Genomic DNA, 18,464 nt, shown 5'->3' with positions numbered 1-18,464 from the left:
CTGTACACTCTGGTGTCCTGCACCAGGGAGAAAACATCACTATCAACAATAACATAGTCAATGAGACTTTTCTTATTCCTAGCCTCTTCTCTCCATCTGAATTTGTGCACATTTTTATGTTGGAACATGGTGTTAGTAATAACCAGTCCATGTCCTGAGCAGAAATCCAACAGATATTTGCCATTATTATTAGCTTTGCTCTTTTCTCCAAATTTTCCCAAAATATTTTTGTATGTCTCACAATCATTTCCTACTCTGCTATTTAGATCCCCAACAAGGACCAACTTTTCCTTTTTCATTGTGTCAGTTGCTTTTTCTAAAGCCTCAAAAGATTCCTTCGCTTATATCTTAGTAGAACCTTCTGTGGGACCATAGGCACAAATAAGTCTCATTGTCCAGTTCCCCATTCTCATATTTGCCCACATTACTCTACTTGAGACTGACTGCCATTCAAGAAAATTAGCCTCATATTTTGTGTTGAATACTATAGCTATTTCTTCTTTTCCTTGATTGTCATTGCCTGAATATAACATTTTGTATTTATTGCTCAGAAAGATCTCACCAGTTTTGGTCTTTTTTGTTTCAGTCACCCCTATTATGTCGATCTGGTACTTATCTAATTCCTCAGCTAGCTCCATTTCTTTGCCATTCAGGCTTCTTACATTGATAGTACCGATCTTTAACTCTGGTGATGTTGAGTTGGGGTTTGTTTTGAGATTTGTTCCAGTAGCTGACTTTTCGCTGTTCGCCCTGGTTCCCTGGCGAAAACAACGGGGGCCTTGTTTAACCGGGCGATGCCCCAGCTGGCATGAAATTTTGTCATGTTGTACCATCATTTTTTATTTTGGTTTAACCAATAAGAATACAATTTGGTCGGCTAAATCCCAAATTGCCAGCCCATCCTCGTTCGTTCAGTATCCAAGTAGATACCCAACAGGGTGCACCACGAGAAGGTGAGGATTGGACATTAGGTCAGAATCCCTGGTCGGTTCTCCTCATTCCTTTAAAGGCTATGTGGAGATCTCCTCTCAGTTATATAGCTTTGACCCTTAAGCACCCTGTGGCTGAATAACAATGAAGTTAATTCAGAGAAGATCAGGCTATATATATGTGACCTTAGAGTAATTGTCTCCCAGATCTTTGGCAAATTAATGCAGCCATATTTGAAGTGGTTAGGGAAGTGTTTCACAGCTGATGCTGCCCCGAAAATAGTCATTCAGACTTGTAGCAATACTTCTGCAATTTCAGATTCTTATGATTCTCTGCAGTACAGTTGTGCTGCAGAGAATCTATTCTGAAGTGAAACTATGCTCTGGATACTCCTTCAATGCAGAATTAAATGGAAGAAGTATCCAGAGCATAGTTTCACTTCAGAATAGATTTCTATTCTGTTTTAAAATGGAAGCCATGCTCTGGATTTAGAAGACAGACATCCTGTGAAAATCTGTCAATCCTGTGAAAATCTTTTAATAATTTATTTGTTTATATCATGTCCCTCTTTTTTGTTGCATTGATTTATTTAGTATATGGGAAAAAATACAAGAAATTAATGAGAAAAAGTGTATACAGGCTGAGATTTCAGTTAACCAATCGATAGCACTATCTGGAGTAAATACAAGTTCCTGAGGTCTCCAGGAGGGATGAGGTATGGGGAAGTCGTCAGTGATATGATGCATAGTCTGCAGAGCATCACAAATGCAAAAGGGTAACAATGAAATTCCCTACAGATGTAATAAGTGGACATAGCAGCCTTGTCCAGTCCTAAATCTGTTTAGCTGGCTCCCAAAGTGTCAAAGTAGATTGAATCCTGGAGGTTTGATAGTTGGATCTGTAATCAGGTACTTGTTTGTAGTTTGTACTGTGTTCTGGTCTGTGTACCCAGATGCGAGATCTGGAGGAGGAGAGATATCTTAATGAATAGGAAGTTACACATTATATTTCTAATTTTCTTTATTTCTTTGATGATAGCTTCTTCTCTTCTGAAGCATGGAGAAATGATGTGGGAAAGAACCAGGTCACCATGGGAGAGGAGTAGATCTATGGGAATCAGAGGTGGCTCTCGTTATGTTGAGCTGTGTTTCTGTGAGAGTCGTGTGGTGACTTCATCTCCAAACTGGTGAACAATACACTGCAGCAAGGAAAACCAGGGCCAGGGCTGCTGTTCAGGTTATTTAGGTTAAAAGCAGAAACAACAATTTTGCTGGGATTAAGAATAGTCCACAGTTTTCCAAGTAATTTTGTAGTAAGCTAAGATCTTTGCTCAGTGTTTCCTCAAGAACTTGGAACGTACTGTCCTGAGTGCTGATAGCTATGTCATCAGCATTGATAAACTTTCATTTAGCTAGCTGTTGGAGGGATGTGACTTGTGTACAGGTTGAATAAAGCTGGAGTGAGGACAGATTCTTGTGGCAGTCTATCCTGTAAGATAAATGTTCTGCTTTTTTGTGAATTCAGATGAACCTTTATTTTCTTATTGGAGAACATTTATTCTAGTAATTTTAGAGTGTTTTGGCAGTTGATTATTTTGGCTGCTTTATACAGTAAACTTTTCTTCCATATAGTGTCATAAGCTAATGTCAGATCGATGAAGATAGTACCTGTTTTTAAACCCCCCTTTGGTATCCAACTTCAATATGGGTAGTGAGAGCTAGGACCTGATTGCAGCAGCTTCTGCCATCTTGTAGTTATTAGGGTCATCAGTTGATTTTTTGGGTTTTTGCAAAGCTATTACCTTTTGATTCATGCCAAAATTTTGGGAGCTGCTCATCATTTATTATTATGAAGAAGAAATTAGATAGCTATCAACACCAGCAGCTTTACCTGTTTTAGTTAGAGTGCTGCATTAATTTCATCTATAGTTACTGGATTGAAGTTTGCTGTAGATGTAGGATATGATAAGAAAACCTTTTTTATAAAGATGACAGATTTCTTTTTTTTTATATGTGGAAATTTGTGTTTAGCTTTCTTTTTGTGCTAAGATTTTTGCAATACTGTTAGGGTTTATTTTTCCTTTAGTTCTGTTTGGAGTGCTGGTGCCTTCCAGTCGACAGAATAGTGACCAAGCCTTGTGACTTGAGCTGGTAAAGTTAAGGTTGTTCATTTCTTCATGCCAGTTTCCATCTTCTACCATCGTTTTTTTTTTTTTTTTTTTTTTTTTTTTTTTTTTTTTTCCTCAAATTGGCTAGTCTTTGAAATGTGTATGTGTGCACGCATGCGTAGTCACACATATTCAGTCTATTCTCACAGGGAGATCTGCCACAATCATGGTCCCATTCACTTCTGGATCTTCTCTACCATGTCCTTACTCCCATGGAATCTAGCCAACCAAATCTGCATGCAATAGTCCACATGTGACCTTATTAAAGCTTTATAAAGGAGAATAATAACTCCCCTATCTTGTCAATGTATTCTTCAACAACCATGTAAGCTGATATACTATTTTGCCTGCCTTTGCAGTGTGTCTAAACTAGAACTCTCTGTTCCCAGTTCTCTCTTTCCCCTCCCCCAGTCCCTTACCGCATCCATTTCCTGCAGTTCAGCTCCATCAGTGTAGTAGACAGCTTGTGATCTAATCTCAGAGTTCATGATCTTTACACTTGCCCACATTAAACTGATAACCATTATCCTTTGCCCAAACCCAGTCTGTCTTAGTCATCCTATAAGATCTGTGCATTACCTTCATTGATTATTGATCTTTGCATCATTGATGAACAAAAAAAAAATTAAAATTTCCCAGAAGTCAATCTCTATATCATTGATCTCATCTCATCTTCCTTTTACCCTTTTTTACCTTGTAGTGTCGAGGGTTTATTAATCATCGGACCTCAAAGCGTTCACAGGATAAGGTGGTCAACCCTACTCCCCGGTGTATCCTGTGGTGTTGAGTTCTCAAGGCCAGTTTGCCTGCTTTGCAGGATGAAAAACTCCAGGATAAACTGGGGAAAAAACCCTACTGTCCACTCCCAAGACCAGCTAACTTGGCTGTGGCTGAGGAAGATCTTTCAGCTCTTCACATCACCAACAGGAATTGAACCTAGGACACTCCTTCCCCAGGCATATGGTTGTGAAGTTAGTCACTAGGCTAACTGCATGGACTTATCACTGATGTACAGGTAAAATAGCAGTGACTAACTAGAGTCCTGTGGCATACCACTAGTCACCCACTTTCTCCTGTGTTCACTTTTCCCTATTATCTTTGATATCTGTCCATTGTCCATCCTTTTATCCAAACCACCAGCTTCATTCCCATCTGCATATGCTCCATTTTATGTAGCAAATTTCCATGTGGTATCCTGAATGTCTTTGCAAAGCTAAGTATTATTGTGTAGCCATTGCTTTTATCCAACTCATTTGTCACTGTACTATTTTATAATAAAATGAGCAGATTAATAAAGGAAAACCTATCTTTCACAAAACCATGCTTGATTCCTGTAGAGTATCATATTCCTCTCTACTCAGTCCTGGATTCTGTCTTTTACCAACTTCTCTAGTACTTTACCACCACTCCCAAGGCAGTGATTGGCCTATAATTTGCTACCTCTGTTTTGGAGTCTCCTTTAGAATGAAATTATTTGGCCTTATTCCCTTTAGCACTTTCCAAGAATTGAGGCTTAAATTAAACAGTTTGGTCAGAGGGGGTGGGGTACCAGTTTCTTTGCATATTCTCATGATACATGGACAAATGTATCCCATCTAATTCCATGGCCTTATTTGCATTCAATACTGTAATCCCTTCACTTCTTCTACCTCTATTCATTCATCATTCATTGTCAAATCTGGCACTGCACTCTCCACCTGGGTTGTGCACACCCTTGCAAAATGATCATTCATTAACTCAACTGTTTCATTTGTTTCTATCACCTCCCTACAATCAGTACTTATTAGTCATTTTTCATAGTCGTTCTTCCTGTTTCTCACCACCTTTGACTGCACCCTTTGTATGGAATCAAAAAATTTGAATATGTGATTGAAATTTCTTTTTCTTATTCAATTTTGCTTTTTTTTTTCAGAATCATTAACCTTGAAAGTAACTTGCATAGTGTAGATAATTATTAAAACACTTAAGGAATTGAACAACGTAGTTAAGGATATAAATTAAATAAACTTTAATAAATGTTTTCCGATATTTCGGCAACGTCACGTTGCCATCTTCTAGCTATTGTTCTCCTAGCAGTCCTGATGGTGCCCTCTAGTGGGCTAAGTAGGTGTTCTTGGCTGTTGGGCTGAAGGTCTGCTGATGTAGGCCTCCCAAATTTGGGGCAGTCGCATACAACCAAATTTGTTGAGGTTTGGAGAATTTCTTAGGGCTGAGGCTGATTCCATAAACAGTCTTTCAAATTTGTATTTGCTACGGTGTATCACTGTAGCTTTCTTCCACCGTATTCTGTGGCGTGTATCCAGAGCATGGTCCGCAAGCCCAGAATGACTGTACTTGTGAAAACGGATGTAGTCCTTGTGTTCTGAAATTCTGATATTCGCTGTCCTGCCTGTTTGGCCAAAGTAAGACAGTTTACAACTGCAAGGGACCTGGTAAACACCAGGTAGGTCTAGGGGAAGTGGTTGGTCTTTTGTGGAGCGGATGAGGGATGCCAATTTTCTGTAAGGTTTGTAACAGGAGGTCAGGTCATGTTTTTTTAAGATTTTGGTAATCTTTTCCGAGGTGCCTCGGATGTAGGGAATGGTGATGGATTTAGAGTAATCCTTGTTGTGGAGGGGGGGGGGGATCTGTGGTTTGTAGGTTCTAATATTTTTTGGATTTTTTTGGGGGGGATAGCCATTGGCTGAGAAAGTGTTGAGGATGTGATTTAGTTCAGTGTTTAGGGCCAAGTCGTTTGAACAGATTAGTTTAGCTCTGTTGTATGATGTTTTCACTACTCCATATTGTTGTGAGGGGGGGGGGGGATTGTTGGTGAATGTATCTGCCTGTATGGGTGGGTTTTCTGTAAACTGAGAAAACCAAGGTTCCATTAGGCTGGCGGGTGACTAGTGTGTCTAGGAAAGGGAGGCTGTTGTTTTCCTCTTTTTCCAGAGTGAATTTGATTCTGGGGTGTTGGTTGTTTAAGTGTGTTAAGAAGGAGAGAAGTGTTTCAGAGCCATGTGGCCAAATAGCGAACACATCATCAACGTAGCGAAGCCATATGGTTGGTTTTTGTGGGGCAGAGGCTAAGGCTTTTTCTTCAAAGGTCTCCATAAAGAAATCGGCCAAGGTTCTTTATGGAGACCTTTGAAGAAAAAGCCTTAGCCTCTGCCCCACAAAAACCAACCATATGGCTTCGCCACGTTGATGATGTGTTCGCTATTTGGCCACATGGCTCTGAAACACTTCTCTCCTTCTTAACACACTTAAACAATCAACACCCTAGAATCAAATTCACTCTGGAAAAAGAGGAAAACAGCAGCCTCCCTTTCCCAGACACACTAGTCACCCGCCAGCCTAATGGAATCTTGGTTTTCTCAGTTTACAGAAAACCCACCCATACAGGCAGATACATTCACCAACAATCCCCCCCCCCCCTCACAACAATATGGAGTAGTGAAAACACTATACAACAGGGCTAAACTAATCTGTTCAAACGACTTGGCCCTAAACACTGAACTAAATCACATCCTCAACACTTTCTCAGCCAATGGCTACCCCCCAAAAAAATCCAAAAAATATTAGAACCTACAAACCACAGATCCCCTTCCCCCCCCCCCCCCCCCTCCACAACAAGGATTACTTTAAATCCATCACCATTCCCTACATCCGAGGCACCTCAGAAAAGATTACCAAAATCTTAAAAAAACATGACCTGACCTCCTGTTACAAACCTTACAGAAAATTGGCATCCCTTATCCGCTCCACAAAAGACCAACCACTTCCCCTAGACCTACCTGGTGTATACCAGGTCCCTTGCAGTTGTAAACTGTCTTACTTTGGCCAAACAGGCAGGACAGCGAATATCAGAATTTCAGAACACAAGGACTACATCCGTTTTCACAAGTACAGTCATTCTGGGCTTGCGGACCATGCTCTGGATACACGCCACAGAATACGGTGGAAGAAAGCTACAGTGATACACCGTAGCAAATACAAATTTGAAAGATTGTTTATGGAATCAGCCTCAGCCCTAAGAAATTCTCCAAACCTCAACAAATTTGGTTGTATGCGACTGCCCCAAATTTGGGAGGCCTACATCAGCAGACCTTCAGCCCAACAGCCAAGAACACCTACTTAGCCCGCTAGAGGGCACCATCAGGACTGTTAGGAGAACAATAGCTTCATCTCTTCATTCCCAGTTTGTGTGTTGTAGTGCCTACGTGCACGTAACTTTTTTTTGTAAGTTCCTTTAGAAGATGGCAACGTGACGTTGCCGAAATATCGGAAAATATTTATTAAAGTTTAATTTAATTTATATCCTTAACTATGTTGTTCAATTCCTTAAGTGTTTTAATAATGCATAACCAACGTATAAGCCTGTCTACGAGAATAGTGTTTATATAATTGATACTTTAATTGATAAAGTATCAATGAAAGTTTTAATTTTTTTTACATGTTTTGTGGCAAATTGTTAAAATTGTTTTTCTAATATATAACTAACACCCAAGTTATATATATGCACTAACTTTTATATATATATACAGTAAAACTCCGTTTTTACGTTCCCGTAATTTACGTTTTCCTGCCATTTACGTCATTTTCCGTTGGTCCCATCTTAAGGCTTATTCTTACGATATATTGTTTTCCCGCCATTAACAACTTGATGTAGACGTTATTTCCCGTGATTTGCATTTTTTTTCTTGGGTGGCAATACTGATTTTCGAATCTATTTCTGCGAAAATCTGCACATTTCTGTTCCCAGATGGCGTTGTTGCTTTCATCTATAGTTTCGTATCTGCCATCATTGTGATTTGCATGCTTGCATCAGTGATGTAGTGATGAACGATACTGTGATTTTTCAATCACAGTATGAATTGATAGATATTGCAGAATTTCTGCTACGTAATTTAGCGTGTGATAGCGTAGATTTGCATGCCGGAACACTTGTGCATTTAGCAAAAGATCTTGGACTCTCCGTGTTCACTTTGAATACGATAGTAAAAATAAACAGGTCAAGCATTGAACTGAATGAACAGCAATCTGCGCTATGTCAAAAAAAACAAAAATATGTCTGGACATCAACATACGATGAATTGGATAAACTTGTGGCAGAGTGGTTTGTTTCTATGAGAGCGTCGGGTATTCCAGTCGATGGTACTATACTCCGAGCAAAAGCTCTTGAATTTGCTGCGAGGTTGGGAATTAATGATTTACTGCATCAAATGGATGGATTGATCGTTTCAAGACTCGTCACATATTGTGTATAATCAAGTGTGTGGAGAAAGTAATAGTGTTGCAGGGGAAAACTGTAAACCAGTGGAAACATGAACTAAAGACTATTATTCAGGACTATGAACTGAAAAATATTTTCGATGTTGATGAAACTGGGCTCTTTTATAATATTCTGCCAAGTAAAACATTGTGTTTTAAAGGAGAGAAGTGTCATGGTGAAAAAACCAATTACCAGTGGAGGTAATTTTTCTGATCCATCAACATTGACCATGAGCAAAACAGTCAATGCTGATGGATCAGAAAAATTACCTCCACTGGTAATTGGTAAATTTAAAAAGTCAAGTTGTTTCAAGAAAGTGAAAAATCTGCCTACTAAGCATGATGCCAGCAGCACAGCATGAATGACCAGCAGCAGCATCTTCACATCCACCATGCATGCTCTGGATGCTAAAATGGGGGAAAATCACTGCAAAATACTACTGCTAGACAAATGTCCTGCACACCCTAAAGATCTGCAGCTCAGAAACATTAGATTAGTGTTCTTTCCCCCTAATTGTACAAGTGAGCTTCAGCCATTAGAGCTATCTCTGTTTTGAGGCATCATCCATGCATTTAAATGGAAATATAGAAAAATGCTTGTTGAAAAAGCTGTGTTTATGCATGTTAATGGTATGGACCCAAAACAAATGATCATATCAATCCTTGATGCCATGCATTATGTGGCCAAAGCATGGTTGCATTACTCCTGAAACGATATCCAACTGTTTCCAGAAGGCAGAAGTTACGTTTGTGGAAGAAGAGGAACAACTACAGGAGGAAGAAGAAGATATGTCAGAGCCCAACAACTGGTATGTGATGGATGAGTCTTCCCCATTTCAAGACTATTTTGATGCTGGTGTGATCACAACAATGGTACTAAGTGTAGAAGACATCCTTTCCAACCACCTTGGTCAAGAAGTGGTTGAAGAAGACTGTGATCAAGAACCTACCATCCCTACTAGTAAAGAAGCAATGGAAGCTATCTCTGTTTTGAGGCAGTATATTGCAAGTGCATCAGGAGAAAATGGGGCATTTAATGCCTTATACACTGTGGAGAGGCAGATGGAACTTATAAGAGTGCAGAAAAAGCAAAAACAATCAACAGTTAAAGATTTTTTAAATTAGATAAATGTAATTGTAAATTCATTTATTTTCAGTTATTAAATTTTGTAATCTAGTATGTGGACTCGCATACTAGTAGTAAGTCATCTTTTAGCCTTTTTTGAATGTTTTTTTTTTTTTTTTGCATTTCTTGCTATTTACACTTTTTTCCATCAGTCCCCTGGAAAATGTAAAAATGGGGGTTTTACTGTATATATATATATAAATCATATTTAATTGCTACAATTTCATTATTGCACAACACTTGTCAAATTATTTTGGCATAATATTTGTTTTTTGGGATAAGTTTTGAAAGGGACATTAAAAAAAAAGCTTAAGAGAAAATTGAGATAATTTACCATATAGATATTGAGCACACATTTCATTTTATATAATTTATTATTTAACTTTTATTATGTGCCCTGTGTGTTTAACTTTTTATTTTGCCAGAAGAATTACTATTTCAGTAATCCAGATAAAATCCTTGCATTTAATTAGATATGAAGAAAGTATTTCATTAACAATGACAAGTGTTATCTTTTTTTCATTTTCATGTTAATTACTTACAATCAGGAATTTATTTTCTAATGTAAAATTACAAATTAATTCTTCTGATATATAAACATTTTGCATATTTGAATCAGTAAATTGCAGTTTCTACAATTTAAAAAAAAATCATTTTTAGGATTATGCACAAGCAGGTAGAGAATTGTACTTGTCTAATGAAGTAACTGAAGCAGATGGTGCACAGAATGGAATTGCATCTGCATGCCATTGTGAGTCTTGTAATGAAAGGAGGTATGTATTATTTCTTTGTGCTGAAATTTGTTTAGGTTATGCACTGAAATGCTAATACTCTTTGACTATTCATTTTATGAACAAGGACAGTCTGACAGCTGGGATTTAGCCACTTAAACTATTCTACTGGCTTAAACCACAAACAAACAAACATGATACAATGTTATGAAATGTCATTCTGTCTATTCTGGCTGGGACATCGCTCAGTTAAACAAAGTCCCTGCTGTTTTCATCTGAATCATGGCAAGCAGTGAAAAGTCATACTGGAACCACCTCTCCATCAGCAGAATTGAAGGCACCATCAACATAAGAAATTATGCCGGAAAAGAACTTGAACTTGCAGATGAATTAGTGGTGTTATGTGGGCATAATTGCAATTGCTGAAACTAAATAAACTAAAACAGTGAGACAGCTAAATAATTACATGTTATGTTTAGGCAGTAAGTCCCTGGCCTCATCAGTTTCTGCAGTTCAGTTCCATCAATATAGTATAGAGCTTGTGATCTTTTTTTTTCTCGAAGTGCTTCGCCACATTGAACTGGCAGCCATTAACAAACCTTCGCCCATACTGTTGATCTATTTGTCTTTCTGCAGGATCTCTGCATCACCTTCATTTACCATTGTGCTTCCCAGTTTAGCATCATCAGCAAACAATTGATTTCCTATCAAGTACTAAGCCCTGGTATGCTACTGGTCACCTGCCTTCTGCTAGACTCAATTCCTCCATAAACCACCCTCTAATCCAGATCACCAGATTCATGTCCATCTCCCAGTTTATGCAGTGGGATTCTTTGTGGAATCTTGTCAAATGCCTTTGGAAAGTCTAGCAGTATCACTGAGTAACCATTTCTCTCATCTAACTCAAAATTGATCGCACCCCATGAGCTGGAAATAGTTTATAAGAATTTCAGAAATATTTCCAACTAAATTTTTTCTGTATTAATGAATATCTCAGTTTTAACTTAGTTTATAACAACCCATGTTAAATATTTGGCATCTGCCATTTTTTAAAATTTTTATTTAGCATGTTCTTTTGGTAAACCACAGTGTTACAATTGTTCATCTAAGCAAGAAAAACTGTATAATAAACATGATGAAGCCTAATTTGAATCATTTTTAGATATGATGAAATCAATAACATTGCAGCAAAAATCATTGTTGCTGAAACTGGCAAATTTTTAAAAGTATTGTAAATAAATACACTGGTTTCCAAAAGCGAAGGACAAACTACATTTTTACCAATATGTGAAAACATTTCATGACTATGGTCAGATGTGGACATAAATTTATTGCCAGCATATTAATAAATTATATTACACAAAATGTGTTATAAATTTCATACAGATTAAATTGCAATATGTTTTTGGCAAATCATACAACTTTCCTAAGGATGTATTTAAGGAATTAATGTACAGTGTTTACAGAAAACTATGCTGAGAGACATTTCAGTGTGAAATATGTCCACCCTGAACTGCAATGCAGCTCTCACAACATTGTATCACTAGCACCAAGGGATTCAAGAGTTCTTGAGGCAAACTGGCCAACTCCTTCAGAGTAAAGATAAGGCCTTGTTTGTTTTCTGGAGAGGAATTTTGAGCAGCATTGCATCTCCCTATTGCGTCCGAAACGTGTTCTATGTGGTTGGGATCTGGGAAGCATGCTGGCCCCTGATTCAATTAATACCTTTGGTCACCTGAAGCATCTCCACTGCTTATGTACAATGTGGTGTGGTATTGTCATCCATAAAAATTAATACTTTGCCTACAGCACCAAGGAACAATATCAAATGATGTTGAAGAACTTGGTTGTGATATTGTTCACTAGTCATAGTCCAATTTTCCAGCTTGTAGCTCGGTACATCCAGTAAGCATAATGCCTCAATATCATGACCCCAGCGCTGCTGTATCTATTCCTTTCAAGAACATTTTCACGATGGTGAGCAGTACCACTTTCATGCCAGATCAAGTATCATCTTCTAGAATCGAAGGAAAGACTTATCTGTATAGAATACATTACCCATTGGTGTCTTTTACAATTTTTATGGATACAGCACCACTGAAAATGTGCTCTACGATGAGCTATGGATAAAGGGATGCAGGCTACAGTCCTTTGGGTGTATAGGCGTACTTGTTACAGGTCTTGCCACAGTTTATTGAGATATCTGCATACCTGTGCTTGAATGGAACTGACTTGCAAGCTCACCTGCCATTGTGCTTTGATTATGTTTTGCTGTTATAACTAAAAATCTGTCTTCATGCTCTCTATGGCAGAGTGAGGGCAACCTCTTAGCAAACATCTGAAAAACATTCCACTGGTTTGAATGCCTGGACACCATGCATTGCGAGAATACAAACTCTCTGCAATATCAGTAATTCTGCAACCTCCTTCAAGCTTTCTAATAATTTTTCCCCATGTGAAATCATCTAGATGTTGTTTTTGAGATGTTACAAGATATCCAAATTTGCAACTTTATTCCTTCACAAAAAGAGCTTACTTCATGCAGGCTTAATGCAGCCCTTTATCCTGTTAAGTGCTATCACATGACCCCTTTGTGAGATTAGAAAATTTGAATGTGTATCTGTTTTTTCTTAATTGTCTGTTATACAAATTTCCACAAGGTGATTCGTCTGAATTTGTTGTTATAATCTTCAGAAATAGTGTTAGTCCTTAGGTTTTGGACACCATTGTATATCCCGAAAAGAGGGGTTGCTTGTGACACTACATTCATGAAATTCTCATCTTATCTCATCTTCTTTATACCTTGCGGTGTCGAGGGTTTATTAATCATCGGACTTCAAACCTTTCACAGGATAAGGTGGTCAGTCCTATGCCCTGGTGTATCCTATGTCCAGTAGCGTTGAGTTCTCAAGGCCAGTTTGCCTGTTTTGTGGGATGAAAAACCCCAGGATAAACTGGGGAAAAAAACTCTACTGTCCATGCCCAAGACCGGCTAACTTGGCTATGGCTGAGGAAAATCCTTCAGCTTCTCATGTCACAGACAGGAATCGAACCTAGGACACTCCTTCCCCAGGCATATGGTTGTGAAGTGCACAGCCACTAGGCTAACCATGTGGTATATTCATGAAATTTAAAATTAATTTTTTATGTAAAATGAATTTTTTGTATTAAATCATTAATTTTATTTAGTATATTTTCAATATACTTTCTGGTATGCAGAGAATATATTGAATATGAATGTGAGTGTAACACATGGAGAGGTGTTTAAATGACCATAGGGAGAAAAAGAAAAATGAACACAGGAAAATAAGAAACAAGGAAACAGGTAAGTCAGGAAATAACGGAAATCAGGTAAGTGACGTTGTTAATAAAAAGAAAGAAGTTATTTGGTATGGTGACTCTGTAATAAAACATGCTGTAGATGAGAGAATTACGAGTTTTCCTGGAGCGAAAATTAAAAATATAATGCAAGGAATTCAAAAACAGAAAAGAAAAATAAATGAAATTGTAGGTATGAGCGATTATACTGGAGATAAGTTCAGTATGAAAGAGGACATGAAATGGTTGTTAGAAGAGGCGAGAGTGAAGAGTGAGAAAGTGAAAATCGTTAGTATTTTACCGCGCTACGATAAAAATGAATTAAGAAGAAGGGCTATGATGGCAAACGATTCCATGCATAGGCTGATTAGACGTAATGGATGCGATATTTGGATGTGTGTGGGGTGAGTTTGAGGGAAGACTGGATTTGTATAAGAGGGATGGCCTACTCCTGAATGCGTTTGGTATCAGGAATCTGGAAAAACTAATAACTGGTATGTGACCTAACATAGAGAGTCAGGGAAACTAAATTATAAAGGGAGGAACGGTGTGAATGTGCAAGTGCTACAATGTTATGTAACTGTGTTAATGAAGCGAATGGGCTTTGTCATGAAAATGTTGACGAGGAGAGAGTGATTTCGGGTTTGTGTTCATCCGGTTCGGACCCATCAAATGTGTGCAAAGATGTCTACATGTGTAAAGCATTAGAGAATAGAGATCTGCAAGTTGTCCAACTGTGTCAGGCAGACTACAGACAAGACAATACAAAAGAACAAGCAGGTAGATTATTAAGTCTGTACACGAATGCTAGGAGTATCAGAAACAAAGGGATAGAGTTTGTTGCCTTAGTCAATATGTTGCAACCTCAGATTGTAGGTATTAGTGAGACCTGGCTATCAGAATCGGATCTACTAACTGGTATCGAGTGTCATGGGTACAGTATTTTTAGGAAGGATTGAGAGGGATGGGGGTGTGCTGCTAATGATATTGGATGACTTGAATCCAGTTAGTCGAGCCCTATGATTGTAGTACTACTACTAACAACATTTCGTGTGGCACTGAGTTTGAAGCCATTTGGTGTGAGGTGGAATCTAACAAGATAGTGGGATGTTGTTACAGACCTGGTGGATCGGTTGCTGGTAATGAAGAAATGCATCACCAAATAAAAAAGATGAGCATGAAAAGAGTAATCATAATGGGATACTTTAATTATCCAAATATTGATTGGGTAGCAGTAGAATCTCATGAGAAGAATGAAAATGCATTTATTATGCTGTTGCTGGACAACTTCCTCAAGCAGCATGTGACAGAAGGAACTCAAAGTCAGAGAGTGTTAGTTTTGATTGCAGTGTCAGAGGGCATTTCAGTTAAAGACGTAACTATTCTGTTTCCGTTTGGCGACAGTGATCATGTAGCACTCACTTGGGAAGTGACTAAGTTTATGAATGTTCCATTCATAAAAGGGTACATGCTAAGCAGCAAAGCAAGAAATTATGACCAACTGAGGAGTTGGTCATAATATACTGAGTTCAGTGGAATGGGATCAGTTTCTGGATGGAAAGAATATCAACGGCACATTTAAATGGGAAGCATTTAAACAATACTTAAATGATGCGATATCAGAATGTGTCCTGTGAGTTCAAGGTATAAATAGAGTAGGAGGCAAATGGATGTGTAATCTTATTAAGCAAGAAATTTGTAAGAAAAGGACGACGTGGAAGGAATACAGTTTCCATAAAGATGATGTCGTTATGAACGTTATAAGCAGCAGACTAGATTAGTCACAACTGTTGTATGTAAACAAAGTCTGAGTATAAAAAGAAACTGGCTCTGTATGTTAAAGACAATCCATGAGAATTCTATCGATATGCTGCAAGTAAAAGAAAGAATGAATATGAAAGAATAACTTGTAAATCCAGATGCTGTGAGGGTTACAGATGCAGAAGAGGTTGTTCAGTTAATGCATGCCCATTTTGTTAAACCTGGTGAACACAACATTGAGCTCACTATTACTTCTTCACTAGATGAAGAAACGCAGGTGTGTGTGAGGCCGATTGAGCTATTGCACAAATTGAATAAGAATTCAGCAATAAGGACTGATGGAATATCAGCATGTGTGCTAAAAGAGTGTTCAGCTGAACTGGCCATTCCTTCGACCAGGATGTTTAATATGAGTCTCAGAACAAGGAGGATTCCGCAGGAATTGAAGGAATGTGGAATGTATACTAATTCCATTGCACAAGGGTGGTGTAAAGACCGATGTATCCAACTATTGACCAATTAGTATCTCAGGAGTGGTGGTGAAGATTTTGGAAAAATTGGTTACGGCTCACATTTAGAAATGGGTTGACAGTGAATCTCTACTTTGCAATGAACAACATGGGTTTACTAAAGGAAGGTCATGTCTTAGCAACTTGCTCACATTCTATAACAATGTTACCATTGAACTAGACAAGGGGAATGGATACAACATGATACTTCTGGATTTTTCTAAAGCTTTTGACGGAATATAGCATGGTAGACTGTTGCATAAATTATAGAAAATGGGTTTGGGTTATAGAATATTAGCATGGATTATAGGATGGCTGACTGACAGATATCAAAAAGTATTATGGGGGGGGGGATATGAATCTACAAGGTAATAAGTGGTGTACCACAAGGATCAGTGCTTGTCCACTGTTATGCAATCTGTACATTAATGATATTGGGAAGGATTTGACAAGCGAGATTCAGTTATTTGCTGATGATGCAAAGATAGCTAGGGTAATCAGGAATGCTGTTGATATGCAGTCTTTGCAGAATGATTTGAATAGGCTGGAATTGTGGGCATGAGAAAAAGGGTGTCAGTAAATGTAAAGTCATTCACTTCGGCATGATTTGATATCCAATGTCATATTATATTGGTGGGATTAGGCTAGAAGAAACTGATGAGGCTAGGGATCTTGGAGTGTTAATAGATAGGATGTTTGAAGTTTAGGGGCCATGTGGCAAAGATTGCAAACACAACTTAATTGCAATGCTGAAATGAACGTTCACATGTAGAGATAAGGATGTTATTTTGCCTCTTTACAAGGCTTTGATAAGACCTCACTTGGACTATTGTGTGTAGGTCTGGTCTCCTGATTTCCATTGTGATTCTGATATATATATTGGAGAGAGTACAAAGGAGAGCGTTAAAAATGATATCAGGATTGTGGAATACTGATTATGAAGACAGATTGAGAATTTGTAGACTACAGACACTAACAAACCGGAGAAAGAGGGGTGATATGATTGAGACTTACAAACTTCAAAAGGATCATACAAGTTTTCAATTAATGGAATTTTTCAATTTCTAGAGGTGGGGAAAGAACGAGAGGGCATCCTTGGAAGCTGAGAATGAAGGCCACAAGAAGGGTGTGAGGGCTAGATTTTTCTCTCAGAGGGTGGTGTGTGATTGGAATGGATTGTCATTGGATGTTGTGAGTGCAAGCAGTGTCAATGAATTGAATAATAAGTATGATAGCTGGTGTGTGTAGAAGTGGCCTCCCTCAATGAGTCTGTGACTCCCTGAAGGTCTATCTTAATAATAATAATATATTATATGATATTTTTATGTTCATGTTATAATTTTTATTTCTAGGTATTTTGAAATGAAGCAAGCTTTGGAACAGCAGCAGCTACGAAAATGCTGGGCAGAACTGAAGCAAGCAGTCCATAAAATGTATAAAGATGCTGGATTACCTTTAGGAGAGAAGTTTGGCTCACATCAGTTTTTTGCACCAGTAACCTTTGTTAAAATGCCTGCAGCTGATCATTTAAAAGACCTGGTGCATAGGTATGTTCTTTTGTGTTCTGTTTTATTTTTCATAAATTTGATATAATATTTAAAATTATTTCTATAAAACTTACTCACCATGAGATGCTGTAATGTTTATTAGCAAGATTGCTCATCATTATTCTTTATTGAATTTTATTTCCTACTTGGGGGGGGGGGGGTCTCTATCTTACATGCTATTCTTTTCAATATGAAATTCAATTTTATCCTGCTCAAGACTAAATAGTGATCACTTCCAATTTCAAATCTCCTGTACACTCTACTCTGGTGTCCTGCACCAGGGATAAAACATCACTGTCAACAATAACATACTCAGTGAGACTTTTCTTATTTCTTGCCTCTTCTCTCCATGTGAATTTGGGCACATTTCTATGTTGGAACATGGTGTTAGTAATAACCAATGCATGTCCTGAGCAGAAATCCAACAGATATTTGTCATTATTATTAGCTTTGCTCTTTTCTTGAAATTTTCCCAAAATATTTTTGTATGTCTCACAATCATTTCCTACTCTGCTATTTAGATCTCCAACAAGGACCAACTTTTTCTTTTTCATTGTGTCAGTTGCTTTTTCTAAAGCCTCAAAAGATTCCTTCTCTTCTATCTTAGTAGAACCTTCTGTGGGACCATAGGCACAAATAAGTCTCATTGTCCAGTTCCCCCATTCTCATATTTGCCCACATTACTCTACTTGAGACTGCCTGCCATTCAAGATTAGCCTCATATATTGTGTTGAATGCTATGGCTACTCCTTCTTTTCCTTGATTGTCATTGCCTGAATATAACATTTTGTATTTATTGCTCAGAAAGATCTCACCAGTTTTTGTCTTTTTTGTTTCAGTCACCCCTATTATGTTGATCTGGTACTTATCTAATTCCTCAGCTAGCGCCATTTCTTTGCCATTCAGACTTCTTATGTTGATAGTACCGATCTTTAACTCTGGTGATGTTGAGTTGGGATGTGTTTTCAGATTTGTTCCAGTAGCTGACTTTTTGCTGTTTGCCCTGGTTCCCTGGCGAAAACAACGGTGGCCTTGTTTAACCGGGAGTCCCCAGCCGGCATGAAATTTTATCATGTTGTACCATCATTTTTTTTATTTTGCTTTAACCAATAAGAATACAAT

The 18,464-nt window shown here is 38.0% G+C and overlaps 1 protein-coding gene across 4 annotated transcripts in view; it reads left to right on the top strand.

Moving 5' to 3' along the window:
* LOC150099760 (protein FAM193A-like) overlaps positions 1-18,464 on the top strand; it is a 342,566-nt gene that overhangs the window by 108,332 nt on the left and 215,770 nt on the right. For all 4 annotated transcript variants that reach the window (XM_090403637.1, XM_090403636.1, XM_090403635.1 and 1 more), the window contains exons 5-6: positions 10,137-10,249; positions 17,148-17,342. In XM_090403637.1, coding sequence (XP_090259763.1) covers positions 10,137-10,249; positions 17,148-17,342 — 308 coding nt within the window. The remainder of the gene's footprint in view (positions 1-10,136; positions 10,250-17,147; positions 17,343-18,464) is intronic.

This window comes from Typopeltis vanoorti, chromosome 14 (assembly GCF_054136105.1).
Source record: "Typopeltis vanoorti isolate ZY-2024b chromosome 14, IOZ_Tvanoo_1.0, whole genome shotgun sequence".
Lineage (NCBI taxonomy): Eukaryota > Metazoa > Arthropoda > Arachnida > Uropygi > Thelyphonidae > Typopeltis > Typopeltis vanoorti.
Note: the sequence above shows the minus strand (reverse complement) of the source record. Positions and strands in the feature narration are given on the sequence as shown.